Raw genomic sequence first — 19,243 nt, 5'->3', positions numbered from 1 at the left:
CCTTGTCCAGTGACAGCACAGCCCACAGGAAGGTGGAGGAGGGGTGCTGTGCAGGCTGCACTGGCACCCGCAGCTCTGGATCTGAAACTTGGAACCGCTCATGGCAGATAGGTCCTGAGCAGCTGGGCTCAGTGACACCCCTAGTAGAGGCTCCGGCAGGATGCCGACCTCACAGCCTATCTCGGCCCCATGCCCTCTGCGTTTCAGAAGGCACTGACCGCCGTTCCAAATGCCAGGTAGGTCCTGCAGCATCTCAGTGCTGGTGAGGTTTCTGCCTTTTCACGTCTCAGCGGCAAGCCCAGTCCTCATGTGAGATGACGTCAGCCTTCCCCAAGGTGTCAGGACAGGACAGACACTCAAAGGGGCTGCACTCACTTCCTTGAGAATTACAGGGGACACTGGACTGCTGTGTCCATACGGGTGCTGCCTGCTTATTAGTGAAAATGCCTTGCCCTGGCTTTACTGCAGGGTCACATTATGGCCTTCATGGAAGGTGCAAACTGAAGGCAGGTCTGAGGGCAGAGCTTTACTGTTCGTAGCCAAAAGTTTTTGAGCTGCTGCTTCTGGAGCCCTGGAACTGTCAGGAGCTGGCCACATCTAGGAAGACTGATTGCCCACTTTGGTTTCTTCACCTTCTGTAAAGGCTAATTGACCTCTCCCCCTGCCTTCACTCCTGATTTCCTTCCTCTTTACTCTTTCTCCAACACACAATGACCTGGGCCACCACTAGAGAGCTTTTTCTAAATCTCAGACCTGGCCAGATCACTTCTGTGATCTCCCATCTGTGATTCAGTCTCTGGCACCTACTCTGTGTCAGGTTTGGTGTGGGTGCTAGGTACTCAGAGGCATGCGAGATGTCCAAAGTGTCAGGATTGGGGGGACAGGCTAAAAAACAAAGGCAGCAAATCTACCAGTAAGGTAATTCACATAAGTAACAATTGTCTTGAAAGAAAAAGAAAACGCGATGTGGTAAGACAGAGAACGGGTGGCAAGGGGGCCAGAGATGGCTGCGTCAGATAAGGGGAGGGGGAAAGGCTCTGCAGGATGGAACCTTGGCTGGAAAGGGCTGGTGTGTGTGGAGGATGGTGAGAGGTGGGTGACAGAGTCACAGCCAGGGCAAAGGTCAGGAGGCAGGAGAGAGCTGGTGTGAAGGCACTGGGAAGTTTCATGTGGAAAGTGATCTAGTCTGATTTGCATATTTCAAAGTTCGCTCTTCATGAAGACAGGATTATTAGAGTTAACAGTGGAAGCAGTGACCTTAGGAAGTGCTGCGGTTGGCCAAGCATGAGCTGATGGCAGCCTGGGAGGGGCCATGGCTATTGGGGTGCAGGGCAGGTGAGAGACATTTGGAGGAGAACTGACATGGCGGTGTGCGGGGATACGAGAAAGGGCTGAATCAATGATGAGTCCACAATTTTTGTCTTGATCAGCTAGGGGGCTGCTGGTTCTATTTCCTTAGCAAGATTGGGAAGACTGGGGAGGAACAGGCTGCAGCAACAGGGTTTGGGTGAGATGGCGGAAGTTGGGATGGAGAGCAGCCCCTCCGCCCACCTCCATGATCCTCATCCCCACCTGGCTCTTCTCAGCTCTACACTCCAGCCCTCTGGAGCTCCATGCCCCAGCGCCATCACCCAGGCAGTTCCCCGATGGCACTTCCTTCTCATTCTGAGGTTGGATTTGTAACCCAGCTGGTCTGCACCTCCTTCATGCAGCCTCGGTCACTGTCCAGCCCTCCACGCCCCAGAAGGCTGCCCCTCCCCCAGGATGCTTCTAGACCCTAAATCCTACAGCATCGTGTCTATCAGCCCTCCCAGGTACAGACTCATTCCACCTCCACTCACCTGTAGAAGGCCAGCTGGAGGGCCACCTGGATGAAGGCATCAGGACTGCATTTCTGCTTCTTAATGAATGTTTTCCCATAGTTGTCAAACTTATAGACAATGAAGTCAAGGTTCTTTACTATTCTGAGGAAGAAAAAGAAAAGCTGCTTGCATTGCATACACCAGAGGGTTTCCCCAGGCTTCTTGAGGTGGCTCTGTGTCCTAGAGCTCTGGAAGGTGAGGACTCAGTCCCTGCCCTCCAGGAGTGCACTGAGGTGTCAGAGACACACCTTGAACTATGAAAATGTCAGAAGGCATGCTGGGCCAAGACTACTATGACCGAAGGTGAGCTCAGCTGGGCGAGGTGGCGGCCCTGCTCTGGAGAGTGGATGGAGAGATGGTCCTGGCTGTGGCAGTGAGCCAGGGCCTCCCTGTGACACAGGTGATATGCCTGGGACTTTGTCATTCACTGTCAGAGCTACAGGAGTCTGCACTGAGACTCTTGAGCACTGGCCGGCCCCCATATTGACCAATCTCCTCCTCCATAAGGACTCTGGGGTTCTGGCTGACTGCCCACTGAGCAGTGTCTGGAAGGTTCATGCACCTGCCCACCAGCCGTGTGTGGGTGCAGAGTCTGAGTGGGCACCCCGAGCCCACACCCACACCTTCCCTCGGGACGCCATGCTTCCTGCCTGCCTCTCCTTGAAGTATTCCTCCTGCTCACAGCAGCTCAGCTCTTGGTGGGGTTAGGTGCTGGAGACACTGGGGGGACTCAGAGGTGACCCAGTTCCCACAAGTAGTTGCCCCTTAGACCCACCTGTTGACAGACTCCTGGGACAGACTGAGCTCACTGTCACCACAGCCACCTGGAAACCTCTCCCCCAAGCTGTGCCCACTCAGGCCCCTAACCCCTTGTATGGGCTCCTCAGGCCCCTCGGGGAGGAACCTCCTGCTTCCCCATCCATGGGCCTTTCCTGGCTCTCTCAGCCTCAGGAGGGAGGAGCTGGGGGCCTCGGGGAATGTGGAGTCTGCTCAGGTTCCTGGAAGGGAGTGGACTTCGGCCCCCAAGGACTCACCAACCCACCAGCTCACTGCCCTGGCCCCTGGCTTACCTCCTGAACAACCCTGCAAAGCTGAGATGTGGACATTGCTTTATAGCACACCTGAGCTGTGCCGTGCCCACCAAAGCCAGGCGCTCCCACAGCAGCTCCCAGCAGAAGGGTCCTTCTCACCCTTCAGCTGCCCAGCCTGGCTACACTCTGTCCTGTTCACATGTGCCCTTCCCGCAGCCTCCTTGGGGGCGTCCCCATACCCCCTGCATGGAACCCTCCAGAGGCTCCTTACCATTGGCAGGGCAGGCTTTAGGCCCTTAACGGAGGACAGTGACATTCGTCACAGTGCAGCCCAACTTCCTTTTTGTGTCCCAGCTCTGGCCATACTCTCACTTGCTGGTCTCCAAACCAGCCCGCATCATTATGAACTTGTACAAGCTTGAAGAAGCTGCCTTTCTGTCTCTTCCCCATCTGCTTGCACCATGAATTCCTATCCATCCTTCAAGCCCATCTCTGCAAGGCCCTCCCTCACAGTCCTGGCAGAGTTCAGCTTCTGTTTCTTTGTGGTTTCAGGTCAGCGTGGTTGTTTTTGCCTTTGGCACTAATATTACTGTGTTGCACGTGTTGGCCTGGGAGTCTGCTTATTCCACTAAAGTATGGAGTGCGGCTCCCACGGCACTTAATTGTGTTCTCAGAGCCTTGCCACAGGCCTGGCACACACGAGAGCTCTGTACATGTTTGATGAATGAATGAGCAAACCAGTGAGTGAATGCATTCGTGCTCGCTTACTGAATGAGGGAATCAACAGCTACAGTGCGGACATGGCTGCCAGGCTGCGGCTCCCACCACTGCTCAACGCTGCCCCAGCACTGGGCCCTCCTTCAGGGGTCCCGTTAGGGTTAGGGCCTGAACCGCCCCCACCTTGGGGAAAAAGGCCCCCTTGTCAAGTTGCTATGTAAATTCAAGCAAATTGAAATAGCTTGAATTCAAATGACCTATTCAAACCAGTTGTTTATTACTCCCCGAAAGCAGGGGATGATTTCCCAGCCGTGACTCTGCTCAGTCAGGTGAAACTGTGAAAAAATAAATAAATAAATCATAAAAAAAATAGCTCTGCGTTTGCATTTTATGGAAATGATGGATACTTTAGCAAGGTTATTTCCCCAGAGTTATAACTCTCCTTTAGTTTGACTACATTTCCATGAGGTATAGGGACAAGGTGGAGCCCAAGGGGAGGCAGGGGAGCCGGGGGTCTTTGGAAACTTCCAGGAGCCTTGGGAGCTAGTGGGCAGGGGCAGAGCCGTCCCTAGGGGCCCCCCTTGAAGGAGACTTTGGTTTGTCCTTACCTTTGAAGTTTTTCCGCAGAGGAGGCTAAGTGGCCTTGAATTTCCGGGGAGCATTTCCACCGCAGCCTCCGGGGGGCGGGGAGCTCGCTGACTGAGTCTGCACGAACCAGCTTCCTGCTGCTCTGTGTCCTGCTGGGCACAGAGGCGACCTCCTGAGGCCCTGTGGCCAGAGAGCTGAGGGAGACATTGCTTCTTTGCCCTCTGCAATCATCTTAGCTGTCAGTGTTTACAGCCACGGAGTTTCAGGGGGTACGAGCCTGTCCCTGAACGACTGTGCAGATAAATAAACCGAGGCTCAGAGAGGCCACCAGAATCATTCAGTGGCAGGGCCAGGGTGCCATCCAGTTCCACCTGACTCCAAAACCCATTATTTCTTTTCATTGTTTTCTTATTAGACCATGTTACACCCTAACACTTACAGAACACTTTGAGGGAAATTTAAGAGAGAAACAAGCTGTGTTCTGTTCTACAAGGGTTGTGACTACAAGGCTTGGTTTGGGTTTCAGTGACCCTAGAGTTTCGTGGAAGAGATTGAAGACTTAGATGCAAGAAGAAGATCCTAGGAGACAATGTGTAAAACTGGGAGTGGAGGAAGGAACGCCATGTGTTTAAGGCACAGAGGAGTCCTGCTCAGAAGCAAAGGAGGGACCCAGACTGGGGATTTGGAAGCAGTGAGGCTCAGAGAACTCCCCCTGTGCTGGGGCAGCTGTGGGCCTGGCCCTGACTCAGGACAAGAAGTAGGTATCAATGTAGGCTTCCCCTCTCTCATAGCAGACGTTCCTGAGAATTCCTTGCCACACTTCTCCCTGACTGCCCTAATCTGCTACCTCCTCTCCATGGCCTGTGGAGCACATGATATCTTATTCAAAGCTGGTTTCAAATTCATCTGTGTGTGTGTGTGTGTGTGTGTGTGTGTGTGTGTGTATGTGTATTACACATTTTTTCAAAGTCATCTTTTGAAAAGATAAGATACTTTCCAGACTGACACAGCCCCCAGCGACCACCCACATTTTTTTTGGCCCAGCATGGCAGCCCAGGACTCCAGACTCACATGTGCTTGAGCAGATGCTCGGTGCACTGCACCAGGACGATGCCATCGAATGGGGAGTGTTCGCACACCACGCCGCAGGTGCCGTCTCGGCCCACCACAAACTGCAAGAGGAAAGAGGGAGTGGGTGACCTCGGGACAGTCAGCAGTGCAAGGCAGCCCCTTGGCCCCAGGTCAGGCCCCTGGCTTCTCAGGAGCACCTCTCCTCCGAGGACACCAGAGCACATTATTTCCTGAAGAGAACACTGCACATGATTTGCAGTGGCCTGAGAATATGAGAATCCAAGACAGCTCTGCACTTGTGACCTCTTTCCCACGAAGGCTCTGGGCAGTGAAGGTGGAGCCCCAAGTTCCCTAACTGAGCAGTCCAGGGATTCCCGAGGAGCTCATCCCGTCTGCACAGCTGCTCCGGGGCACAGACGAGGCCCAACAGCCCTGTTTCCCCTCATCGCATGCATTGCAGGCACCATCCCGCAGTGCTTTATGTGACTATTTGTCCGAAGGGCCCTGCTTGTTTTGGCCACCAATGATTTTATTCCCAGGATCTATACCAGTGTGCCTCCCATTGTATGTGCTCAGTAATTGTGTGGAATGAGTGACAATGAAAGGTAACAGTCTGTTTTGGATGGTAAGCAGATTCCTAGGGAGAAATAAAATATCCCTTAATAGGTGTGAAGGAAGGATGAATAAGTAAAGAAGGAATGAAGGAAGGATGAAGAAGTGAAGTAAGGAGATACAGGAGATGCTCCACTGGTTGCTGCCTGGGCTTCGAGTCGGGGACACACATGTAGCTCTGCAGCTGCGAGAGCTTAAACGAGATGCGTCAAGTCCCCCGACTTCAGTTTGCTGTCACTGAAAACAGAGCCATCTTGGCTCACGGATTGAGAAGCGGAATGGAGAGGAAGTATATGAAGGATCCATAGGAGCTGTTGAGTTTACTTACGACTTTTTTGGTGACTTTACAAAGACTCTAGCTGACTTGGGAAAGGGAACATACCTAGTGCACAAAAATACTGGGAGAAAATAATAAGGACAAAATTTTTTTTTTTTTTTTTTTTTTTTTTTTGTTTTTTTAAGCATCCTTATTTGTGAGAGCTTTATTTTTAAGTATTGGTAGGTGAAATTATTTGCTTTGAAGTGATTCAAAGGCAGGAGGGAAGGAAGGAAAGCGATGTCTTTTAAAAACTGCTACCAAGGCTGAGTTACAGATTCTGTGCATGTATTACATTGGTTCACCCCCACAGTGGCTCCATGAAAGATGATAGGCCATTAGCACTGCTGTGGAGGCTAAAACAGCTGGCCCAGCAGCCGGGGAGCACATCAGAAATAATGGAATCAATATGCAAACCAATAAAAAGGAAAACCTGCAGAATGTAGGGACAGAGAGAAAGGAAAACGAGGTGTTATCCAGACATGCTTATGAACGTGAGCTTTGTTAACCGAAAGTAGAGAGATGTTTTGCCTGCTGTTTTATACTATATGGCATAAAGTATAAAAGTGTAGTCACTTTAAAATAAACAAGACTACATTCAGGATTGGCATGTTGGGGGAAAAAAATGGGGATGGCAGAATGGGAATGAATGGTTTAACCTTGACTTCATTCCCATCTGCATGGGTATTTTTCTCTAGGCCAAAGCAAATTTCTTGCTTCTAGGCTGATGTCATGCAAATGAACAAATACGAATTATTTTATCTCATCTTATGATCTTTCTTCCATGGAGGTTCTGGGCTGCTCTACTTCTCACGGCTTGAGGGAGGTATGTTGAAATCGCCAGGCCACGGGGGTGGACATCCAAAAAGCTGACAGCTCTGGGTGTCAGATTCTCTCAGAGTGCATTAAGGATTTGTTCAGTGGGGTCCATTGTACCCTTTTGCCCCTGGCACACTCCCACCTTACAGGTGTGATGGGTGATGGGAAATGAGCCCTAGGTCTGGCCCAGAGCTTCCTGGCACAGGCTGTAGGAAGGTTAGGGAAGTTCGGTTCGGCCACTGGCTCCCGAGAAGAGTTCTGGCTGGTCCAGAGATTGACATCAACAGCACATCTCAGACCCCTCCAACTCCCCTGACCATCAGACCCAGCCTCTCGGGCACCAGAGGGCAGTGCGTGCGCCTGCCAGATGCAAGCACACGCGGGCTGGGTGCCGGGCTCTGCGGGCTTGCTTGCTCACTCTCGTGCTGGGGGCAAGGGTGTGCTCTTGCAGGGTCACCTGGACAACTTACCTGCAGGGACTTGTCATACCAGCGGTTGGCCCCGTTCTTGCTGCAGCCTCCACCGTGAAGGAGCTGGAGTGCCCTGTGGGTGTCGCTGAGCTCCATGCCTCCTGGCGCGTCCAGGCACACAAGGCAGATGCAGCGTTCAATCATGTCCAGCGAGTCCCGATTGGTGGAGTCTGCAGAGGAGGCAGGCACAGCCCTAGCACCTGTCCCTCTCCAGGCCAGGTTTCCCTCCTTGGAGTCCCGTATGGGGCAGGGCAGCCCAGTCTTCTGGGATCACACTAAGACCCACATCCTGAGCCAGCCCTGATTCCCCAATCCTGTCTCGTTATGAGTGGGCAGTGAAGTCAGCAAGAATGTCCTGAACCTCTGTCCTACCCCAGGAGCCCAGCTCATTCTCAGGGTCCCTGAAGGAGCCCTGCCCTCAGCTGCAGCCAGCTCTCTTCCAGATGTGTGGGTCACTGGTCCTGCATGACAAGGTGAAGGGGGATGCTTAGACTCTCAGGTCTGCCCACATCAGTGGAGGGGTCCCTAATCCCCACCCAATAGCACCCTTCACTCAAGCTCCTGTGAGCCACATCTGTGTGTAGGCATGCTTGTTTGCCCTGAACTGTAACTTTCAGACATCTACATTAGTTTTCCAATTTTGAAATTGCCAATTCAAAATTAGGCAATTTCACAAGAAAACCTGAAGGAAGTGTGTTGCTCACCTCCCTGTCCCCAAGCTGTTGGTTCAGACGCAGAGCTGCAGGTGGAAGGGCCAAGCTTCCCTGAACCTGCATCAGGATGAGCTCATAGGAGCTGTTTTGGACTCATGGACCCAAAGGAGTGTCAAGCCTGGCTCACAGCTGGCTTTTGCATGAGCCTCTACCAATTCCCAGACTCCTCCGGACCTTGCACAGGAAGCGGGTTTCAAAAGGGAATCCCCCTCCCTGGTGGCACTGGAGGAGTACAGACAAGGATGGCTTTTCAGGAGTGGGAGTCAGACACAGAGGACATGACTTCACCAGGGACACGTGGGTTCCTCCCAGAGAGCACCAGAAGCTGCCCTCCCCGGGAAGCTTCCTCCACAAGGCACAGGGAGGTTCGCCAAGCCCACCAAGCAGGCCCTACTGGGGGCCAGGGCTGTTCCTGCTGTGTGTTCCTGTTTCTTCCAAACAGGGGTCTATTGTGCTGACGATGTTCTCTCCACTGCTCAGTAATGGCTGTGGGAGTGCACAGCCTGGCTCTTGGTTTAAAGTTCACCAAAAGTTAAGAAGTCCACTCAAACCAAAGTTTAACATTTTGCTTTAAAATTCTAAGGAGTCACTTCAAGACCCAATGGTGAGGGCTGTGTATCACCAGGAGAGCCTGACCTTGGAGCTGGATGCTAGGACAGGATGAGGCACCCAGGGCAGGGGTGAGAGTGCTCTATGTGGGAAGATGGGAGGTGTGGCATTTGCAGGTAAAGGTGCATTACATGGTAGAGACTGCTAGTTGCACACCACATGTCCTTTCTTCCCTTGCTTATAGAACCCCTGGTTTTTAGGTTGGTACATGGACAACCAACTAAAGGTATACTTCCCAACCTCCCTTACAGCCAGGGGTAACCAGGTGTCAAAATTCTGCCAGCAAGATCTCAAAAAAAGACATGACAGCTTCCAGGGAGCCTCCACAAAGATAACTAGTATGTGCTCTTTGTCCTGCTTCTCACCTTCATCCATCCTGCTGCCTGGATCGCAGATATGATGGCGGGAGCTCTCCCCTGTGTTTTGCCTTCCTCCGGGAAGTGGACAGCTCCCGTTCCCAGAGTGCAGTCAGTCTTTAAGACCATCTCCTAGCTCTTCTCAATGTCTGCTGGGTACACAGATGCTAACTGCACTGGTCTTCGCTCTGCCCAGGTGAATTCTCCAGGTTCACAAGGGGTGTCTACAGATGCCCTTGCTTGAAAGGAGTCTCCAGTCCCCATGCATACCCTTTTTTGCAAATTCTCCAGAATTTTTACAAATTCTCCAGTCCCTATGCATCCCCTTTCTCTCACTTTCTGCAAATTCTGGGGAAGGAGATGTCTCCCACAGCAGGCCGTCCACGCTGGGAAGCCAGCCTAGCTTTGGGATGTCCTCTCTTCCCTCCTGTCAAGGATGAGGCTTTGGGACCCCGGTGCTTTCAGAACCCCTCCTGGTCCCTATGAGGCCAGGATGCCTCCTCACTCTCTGCATGGCCTCTTGGGCTTCCCTGCCTCAGTCTGATCAGCATCAAGGATCTGGCCAAGCTCTGAGGATCTATGCATAAGTGAGAGCCAGCCCAGCTCTGGGGAAACTCCCCTTCATGTAAGCTCCTTCAGTGCGGTGCAGTCACCACATCACCCTCTCAGAACCTGAAACAGCTCCTACTGCCCACAAGGGAGAATCCAAATTTCTAAACATAGCAGCATGGGCTCCTTGGCTCATACCTCTGCTGCCCCGCAAGGCTACCTCCTTTCCTCCCCAGATCCCTGCATGGACCTCACGGACAACCTCCTATTCCTCCCTGATTCTGTGCACATTCCATCTCCTTGTAATCATGCAGCCTGTGCCCAGGACAAGACCTTTATCCAACTCTGCCTATCAAAGCCCTCCCTGAGCTCCCTCATCCTCTGGCAGTGCCAACCCTGCCCTTGAGGTCCTGACGCCCAGAGCATGAGGCCTCCGCAGCTTGCTCAGTGCAGATGTGGAACCTGCACTCTGCCATGCCAGCCTCACATAGTACCTGAGCCCAGAGGTGGTCCCCCGACTCCTGCCCACCACCCCCTGCTGCACAGCACATGATCCCACTGCCATTCCCACACCACCGTGCTTTGGACAGTCAGCACTTTCAGCCCCTGGATGCCTGGTCTGGTCCCCTCCCTGATATCAGCATTCACTGAGGGTGGGGTCTGGGCCTCCTGCACAAGGCAAGCACAGTCCATGGTGGGTAATGGACTTCATTGTGCTTCCCTTGGTCTGGTCCCAGTAGGGCTGGGATCTGTGGATCCAGTTCAGAGAGGGGGCTGCCCAGCTGACTAATGGAAAGGGAGAGGCCATGTCCTTCTGAAGGGCAAAAACCAACTACTTTTGAGGCTTTGAGCTTCATGGATTGGTGGGGGAGTGGGGGTAGGGTGAGGCTGGGACAAGGTAGGGCTCTTTTACCTTTGCAAGGCTCCCTGCTCTGCCCCTCTCCCCTCCTTAGGAAACCTGCAGGTGGCCACGGTGCTCAGCCCTCTACTATGTGCAGTGCTCGGGGTCCCTCAGGCTCTCTCTCAGGCTCTCCCAGGCTAGCCAGTGCCTTCAGAGCATGGGGAGACCTTGGCCAGGTCTGGGTCACGTTCAGATCAGCAGAGAAGAAGGAAGAGGCATGCCAGGAGGTGTATAACAGTGCAGGGTAGTGGGTGGAGGGTGGGAGGGTGGCTTGGATGGTGGGGAACAGACCCCCAGGCTTGTAAGCATAGCTGTGAGTAATTGGCTTGACCTCCAGCTTATGGGTGAGGGCACAGTATTTAGGCAGGGCTGGAAGAACACAATGATGTGATGCTATTAGCTAACATTTGTCGGGTACCTACCATTGTGCCAGGTATCAATTTAAACATACATACTGATGCATATGAAATAGGTATCATTGTCATGCCTCATTTACAGGTTAGGAGCAGAGAAACCAAATGTCTTGACCTTAGGCCATTTATAAGGCCTCTCTTATAAATAGGGATGATATTAATTATTCGGTAAGTAGAGGGAACTCGGTTTGATCTCAGGCATCCAATTCCAATGCTTAGATTCATCAACAAGGGCTGTGAATGCCCAGCTCAGTAATGTGACTTCAGCCAGCAACAACAGGGAGTCACTGAAGGATCACGGAAGAGCTCAGTGTGGTCAGAGCAGAGTCTAGGAGACTTGGCAGCTTGGGAAGGGCATGGGCCTGGACACTAGCCACGCCGGGGCCATGAAAAGCTTGAATGCTGCCCACCTCGTCCCTGTTGGCTATACTTCAGGGTGAGCTCTGAGAGCCCTGGCTTGGTAGCTGCCTTCACTAAGGGTTCTTTAAAAACAGCCCCAAAGGCAATGTGAAGTGGGCAGACTGCAGCTCGTCAGGAAGCTGCCCACAGCATGCCTGCCCAGCCAGGAGGCATCACTCCATGGGCGTCGCTGCCCGGGTCACCTCCAGGCAGGCAAGATGGATTTGAGGAGGCACCACAGCATTGCCATCACGTGCAGGCTGTGCAGGGCCCAGGAGCCCAGTGCCGCTCAACAGGAACCAGGTCCTGGCTCATTAGACAGGGTGAAATGGGAGCAGGACAACAGAGCGGGAAGCCAGGTGGCCTTGCAAATGAACTCCCTGCATATAAGTAGCTGATCAGTCAAATGCTGACAAGTTTATCGTGTAAGGCAGAAGATGAACACTACACCCAAGCTCATCCACCATGACTCTGGCCCAAATGTAATGGAAACACGGGACAGCGGGCTGGAGGCACGTAGCAGGAGCCGTTTGTCTTGTGGTATACTCATTGAGCACATCGAGGCTCCTTTAAAGTGGTGAATCAATCTTCCTCAAGGAGCCCTGCTTAATAGTGAGAGGTGGGAATTGAGTAATAGGAGGAGCTTGCTCTGACACCCATGCCTGAGGAGGGAGCTAACAGCTTTGGTGGTGTGGAAATTCCAAAGGCCAGGAGGCATTGGGGAGCTCTGAGCCTGGTGTTAGAGGTTGGAAGCTTACAGGCTGAGACTCTAGTGAGCACACATAAAACAGCACCTGGTACCTCTGTCTGTGCAGGGCTGCAAGACTCAGGTGCTGCTCTCTAATGTGCACTACTGTGCACAAGCACCACCAGACATACACCACTCTAAGACGCCTGCATTTGTTTGCTCTGATCTATTCCCTGGGAAGTTAGCACAAGTTGGATTTCTGTGCTGTGCCCATCCTCCTTCTCACAATCCAGGAGATGGATGAACTGGGCTCTTTCTTAGGGGCTTAGTCCTTCTTAACATTTCCCAATCCTATCTGAGCATCTTTCCTCCCTAGGTGAAGGAATACTTTCTTCTTTTAAGAGGTAAATCTGCCATCACACATCTCATATTCTTCCCAGCTCTCTGGCCTAGGGGGCGATCTTTATCCTGTCTGTCCTTAGAGGCTATGAGAATTTGGACTAAAGTCTTTCTCGCTCTTGCAAATCAGAGCTGCTTTGACTTGAGTTACCTAAGCCTCCTTTAACGAGCTCTGGAGGGAGGGTCTTCTGATTCCAGGAACATAAAATTTTCCCTATTCCTCCTGCTGAAAGCTTGGACATTTTATTTAAAACAAACATAAGAAGACTCTGAAAGATGGAGAGAGGAAGGCAGACCAGTCAGTGACCTCGGGACCCAAGAAACAACACAGGGGCAGATTCTCTGAGTATTATGGACTGAACTGTGTCCCCTGAAAAGTCAAATGTTGAAGCTTCAGCTCTCAGTTTGACTCTATTTGGAGGGAGGGCTTTTACAGACATAATTAAAGTTCAATGAGGTCTTAATCCAATAGGACTAGTGTCATTGTAAGAAGAGGAAGAGATACCAAGGATGTGTGCACGGAGAGAAGACCAGGTGAGGACACAGGGAGAAGATGGCTTGTCAATGCCTACACTGTGCCACCTTCATCTCGGACTTCCAGCCTCCAAAACGGTGAGAAATGAACGTCTGTTGTTTAAGCCACCCACTCTGTGGCATTGTGATGGCAGCTCTAGTAGACTAATAACCTGTGAGGTTTTTTTTTGTTGTTGTTCTGTTTTGTTTTTACCTGAAACATTCAACTTGGTGTTGAAGAAGTCAGCAGCATAAAAACACAAGTTGGTACAGTAAAAAGCAAAAAAATAAACAGCAAAACTCCGCTCTCTCTAGCCAAAGGATCAGAATAGCAAGACATAAGACTTTTAGGTAATAACTGTTCTGCTTCAGCCAAGCACCGCAGAGAAAACCTGTGTTGTCCTTCCCTTGGCCACCACTACACCGGCAAAGACCAAGTGGAGAGCCCACATTGTACCGTCACCAGTCAGTAATGAGGCATCTCAACTTCTGGGGGTATCAGAGAAGGCACGGCCTCAGATAGAAGCTGGGACTTCCATCTCCATTGGGCAATAACCACCCTTACCTCCTTTTCCCCACACAGCATTAATAGAGACCATGTAGGGAGCTTGGACTCCTACCCCACCACCCTGCATTAATGGGGAGTCTCCTCCCCCAGGGTGTCAACAGAGACCCAGTGAGGAGCCTGTGTTTCCACCTCCACCTGGTTATAACCTCCCCCATTCTCTTACTGGACCAGTGTCAGAAGAAGCCAACTAAAAAATGCTTAAATAAGATCCCAAATCTCATAACGCAATACATTCAAATTTCAAAAGAAAATTGCTCATTCTACCAAGAACTAGGAAAATATCAGCTTGACTTAAAAAAAAAAATTCATGGCTCGGTGCTCTGGCTCACGCCCTTAATCCCAGCATTTTGGGAGTCCAAGGTGGGCAGGTCACTTGAGGTCAGGAGTTAGAGACCAGCCTGGCCAACATAGTGAAGTCCCATCTCCACTAAAAATACAAAAATTAGCTGGACATGGTAGTGCACCCTTGTAACCTAGCTACTGGGGAGCTGAGGCACCAGAATTGTTTGAACTCGGGAGGCAGAGGTTGCAATGAGTTGAGATCATGCCACTGCACTCCTGCCTGGGCAAGAGAGGAAGACTCCATCTCAAAAAAATAAAATAAAATAAAAATAAATAAAAAGCAGTCGTCATAAAAAAATTCAATAAGCAATTTAAACATATTTATAACAAATGAAAAAAATAGGAAGTTTCGACACATAAACAGAAATTCTTAGTGAGAAAATAAAAGATATAAGAAGAACCAAATAGAAATTTTAGGACTGAATAATAGAATAACCAATATAAAAAGCACAGTGGATAGATTCAATAGGAGAACTTACGGAGCAGAGAAAAGAACTTGAAGATCTTCAGTGAACTTGAAGACAGAACAACACTGAGTAGCCAATTGGAACAACAGAGAGAAAACAGACTGGAGGAAATGAACAGAGCCTAAGGCACCTGTGAGACAAAAAGTGACGTTTATGTCACCAAATTCCCAGGAGAGGAGAAAGTGGACAGAGCAGAAAGGACTCAGGGAAATAATGGTTAATATTTTCCCAAATTTGGCAAAGGACACAAATCTAAAGATTCAGGAAGATAAGTTAACCTCAAATAGGATAAATTCAAAGAAATCTAGACAAAAACATATCATAGTCAAACTTTTGAAAACTAAAGACAAAGGAAAAATCTTGAAAGCAGCAAGAGAGAAATGACACTATATATATATGTATGAATATATATATATATATGTATGAATATATATATATATATAGACACATACATATATCTATACAAACACACACACACACACACACACACACACACACACACACACACACACACACTCCGTAGGAGAAAAGCAACTAAGACAACAGCCAGAAATCATGAAGGCCAGAAGAAATTGGCATGATATTTTGTAAGTGCTGAAAAAAAAGAACTATCAATCCAGAATTCTATATCAAGAAAAAAATATCCTTCAAAAATGAAAAGGGGGAAATAAAAACATTTTCTCATGAGGAAAAACTAAGAGAATTTATGCCAAGCAGACCTGTCCTGAAAGAATGGCTAATAAAAGATTTTTTTTTTATTAAAGAAAGAAAATGATGAAAAGAGAAACATTGAAACATCAAGAAGAAAGAAAGAACAACAGAAAGGGTAAATATCTGTAAATAAATTCCTTTTCATTTTCCTTTTAAGTTTTCTAAACTATGTTTCAATGCTGAAGCAAAAATCATAACGCTACTTGATGTGATTCTAAACGTATGTAGAGATAATATTTAAGACAAGTGTATTATAAACAAAGGAGAATAAAAGGTGGTAAGCTTTCTACACTTCACTAAAACTGGTAACATTTCAACATTAATAGACTATGATAGGTTATGCATATACAAGGTCATACCTATAGATACTGTTAGAAAAAGTTATACACACAGATAATGCTAAAAAATTACAGGTAAATAAAAATAGAATTCTAAAAAATGTTCATGTAACCCGCAGGAAGGCAAGAAAAAGAGAACCATAATTGAAAAACAGAAAACAAAAAATAAAATGTTAGAGTTAAGCCCTAACACATCAATAATTATGTAAGGTGTAAATGATCTAAATACACCAGTTAGAAGACAGAGATTGACCGAATATAGTACAAAACATTACCCAGCTGTATGCTGTCTACAAGAAATGAACATCAAACATAATGATATTGGTTGGTTACAAGTAAAAGGAAGTAAAATATTTTTCAAGCAAACATTAACCAAAAAAAAGCAGAAATGGCTATCTTAATGTCAGGTAAATTACACTTTAGAGCAAAGAAAATTTACCAGAGACATAGAAGGACATGATTTAAAAGTAAAGGATAAATCCACCAAGAAGACATGGCAATCCTAAATATGTACCAAGGATACCATAAAATATGTTAAGCAAACACTGACAGAACTGAAAGGAGAAATGGACAAATCCACAGTTGTACTTGGAGACTGTAACACTGCTCTCAACAATTGTTTGAATAACTAGACAGAAATTCAGCGAGGATGTAAAAGAAATCAACAATATCATCAATCATTCTCTTCAAATACCCATGGAACATATGCCATGATAAACTATATCCAGGACCATAAAACAACCCTCAACAAATTGAAAAGAATTAAAGTCATTCAACATGTGTTCTCTGACCACAGTGGATTCAAAGTAGAAATCAGTAACAGAAAAATAACATAAAAAGTTCCAAACATTTGGAAACTAAACAACATATTTATAAATAATTAACGGTCAAAGAGGGAATTGTATTAGTCTATTTTCAAACTGCTATGAAGACCTAACGGAGACTGGGTAATTTATGAAGAAAAAATATTTAATTGACTCACAGTTTTGCATGGCTTGGGAGGCTTCAGGAAACTTACAATCGTGGCAGAAGAGAAGAGGAAACAAAGACCTTCTTCCCATGGCAGCAGGAGAGACAGAAAATGAGGGGGGAGCTGCCAAAGACTTTTAAACCATCAGGTATCCTGGGAACTCACTCACAGTCACGAGAACAGCATGGGGGGAACCACCCACATGGTCCAATCACTGGGTCCCTCCCTTGACATGTGGGGATTAGAATTTGAGATGAGATTTCAGTGGAGACACAGAGCCAAACCATATCAGAGTTTTAAGGGAAATGTTAAAAATATACTGGGATGAAAATTTAAACACATCATATGAAAATTTGTGAGATACACCAAAAGTATCTTTTTTACATGCTTACATTAGAAAAGTCTCAAATTAATAATGTAATTTCCTACCTGAAGAATCTAGAAAAAGAAGAGCGGAAAAAATCCAGTGCAAGAAAGAGGAAGGCAATAATAAAGAGCAGAAATCAATGCAATCGAAAACAGGAAAAAAAATCAATGAAAAGAAAGCTATACTCTGGTTTCTCTTCAAATCGTATAAATCTTTCGCCTTTTAAAAGAAAGCTAGTTATTTTAAAAGACCAATCAAATTTATAGAGAGACTGACAAAAAGAGAGAGAGAGAGAGAGAGACAACCACCAATATCAGGAATGAAACAGGATATCATTACAGATCATGCAGGCATCAAAAGTATAATAAGATGATACTATAAACAATTCTATACACATAAATCTGACAACTTACATGAAATGGACCAATCCCTTGAAAAGTATAAACTACCACAATGCATTGAATATTATGATTTTTGAATAGTCCTATAATTATTAATCTATTTATGCTCGAGGTTGCAAATTTTTTTTATGAAAAATCAGATCTTGGTGATGACCTTAAGCAGTGGGATATAAATAACTCCCAAGAGCTTACCATTTCAATAATGGAACACTAGGCATAAATGGGTTAAGGATATTTAATTAGCAAGATTAAAACTCCTAAAAAAGAAGTCTCCAGGCCACATAATTTCACTGAAGAAGTCTAACAAACACTTAAGGAAGAAATCATACCACATTTATACAATCTGTTTCAGAAAATATAAGAGGAGGGAACATTTCCCAATTTATGAACCTGGTATCCTGATACCAAAAGAAGACACATACAGTACAACAAACAAACAAACAAACAAACAAAAAACCCCAAAGCAACTACAGAATAGTGGCCCTCACAAATATAGATGCAAAAAATACAGAACTACATATTAGCAAGCAGAATTAAGCAATATATGAAAAGAATTATACACTATGACCAACTGGGGCTCATTCCAGGGATGCAGGGCTGGTTCAATATCTGAAAATAAACCAGTGTAATCCACCACATTAACAGGTTAAAGAAAAAAATAACATGATTATATTAATTTATACAGTAAAAGCATTTGGCAAAATTCAACATTCATTCATGATAAAATCTCTTGTTGAACTAAGAGGACCAGAAGGGAACTTCCTTGACTTGATAAAGAACATCTACAAAAAGCTTATAGCTAACATCATATTTAAAGGTGAAACGCTGTAACTGAGTTTCATATGTGAATCTTTTATATTGCAACCTTGCTGAATTCATTTATTCTAGGAGTTTTTAGCTTTGTAGATTTGTTACTATTTTCACATACACAATCATGTCATGAAAATAGGGATCATTTTATTTTTTTCTTTCTGATCAGTATCCCTTTTGTTTCCTTTTTTTGCCTTATTCCTCTGGCCAGAATTCCAATACTGTGTTAAACAGAAGTGGTAAGAGTAGGTATCTTTTTGTTCTTGATCTTACAGGGAAAGCATTCAGTCTTCCACCTTTAAATATGATGTTAGCTATAAGCTTTTTGTAGATGTTCCTTATTAAGTTGAGGAAGTTCCCTTCTGGTCTTAGTTCTCTAAGATATTTTATCATGAATGAATGTTGAATTTTGCCAAATGCTATTACTGTATCGATTAATATAATCGTGTTATTTTTTTCTTTAGTCTGTTAATGTGATGGATTACATTATCTTCATACCTATCAAAATGGTTAAAATAAGAAATAGTGACAACACCAAATGCTGATGAAGATGCATAGAAACTGGATTATACATACATATATTGCTGATGGGAATGTAAAATGGTACAGTCACTATGGAAAACATTTTAGCAGTTTCTTAAAAAACCAAACATACAACTATCATGTGACCTATAAATTACATTCCTGGACGTTTTTTCCAGTAAGTGAAAACATAGGTTCACGCAAAATCCTGTACACGAATGTTCATAGTAGCTTTATTTTTTTATAGCTTGAATCTGGAAACAACTCAGATGTCCTTTGATAGGTAAATGATGAAAGAAACTGTGATACCTAGCATCATGGAATACCACTCAGCAATAAAAAGGAAAGAGCTGTTGACACATGCAACAATTTGGATGAATCTCCATCCAGAGAATTATGCTTTTTGAAAAAAGCCATTCCCCACGTCATACATGCTATATGATTTCATGTATATAATATATAATATTTCTGAAGCAATAAAATTCCTGAAATAGGGAATAGATTTGTGGTTGTCCAGGAGTTAAGAAGGGGGTGAGGTGCCTGTGGTTATAAAAGGGCAGCATGAAGGATCCTGGTGGTGATAGAATGCTCCATGTCTTGACTGTATCAATGTCAGTGTCCTGGTTGTGCTATTGTCCTATAGTTTTGGAAAATGCTACCACTGGAGGAAGACTGGTACACGTGAGATCTAATCTACAGTTATATCAAAAAAAGTATAATT

The 19,243-nt window shown here is 46.8% G+C and overlaps 1 protein-coding gene across 1 annotated transcript in view; it reads right to left on the bottom strand.

Annotated features, from left to right (window-relative positions):
* CHAT (choline O-acetyltransferase) overlaps nucleotides 1–19,243 on the bottom strand; it is a 54,246-nt gene that overhangs the window by 13,496 nt on the left and 21,507 nt on the right. The window contains exons 8-11 of the mRNA XM_032266811.1: nucleotides 7,487–7,656; nucleotides 5,270–5,370; nucleotides 4,219–4,347; nucleotides 1,842–1,964 (exon numbers count right to left, since the gene is read on the bottom strand). Of these exons, the coding sequence (XP_032122702.1) occupies nucleotides 1,842–1,964; nucleotides 4,219–4,347; nucleotides 5,270–5,370; nucleotides 7,487–7,656 (523 nt within the window). The remainder of the gene's footprint in view (nucleotides 1–1,841; nucleotides 1,965–4,218; nucleotides 4,348–5,269; nucleotides 5,371–7,486; nucleotides 7,657–19,243) is intronic.

This window comes from Sapajus apella, unplaced genomic scaffold (genome assembly GCF_009761245.1).
Source record: "Sapajus apella isolate SASKATOON/1434 unplaced genomic scaffold, GSC_monkey_1.0 scaffold161, whole genome shotgun sequence".
Classification (NCBI taxonomy): domain Eukaryota; kingdom Metazoa; phylum Chordata; class Mammalia; order Primates; family Cebidae; genus Sapajus; species Sapajus apella.
This window is presented reverse-complemented; position numbering and strand designations above follow the sequence as displayed.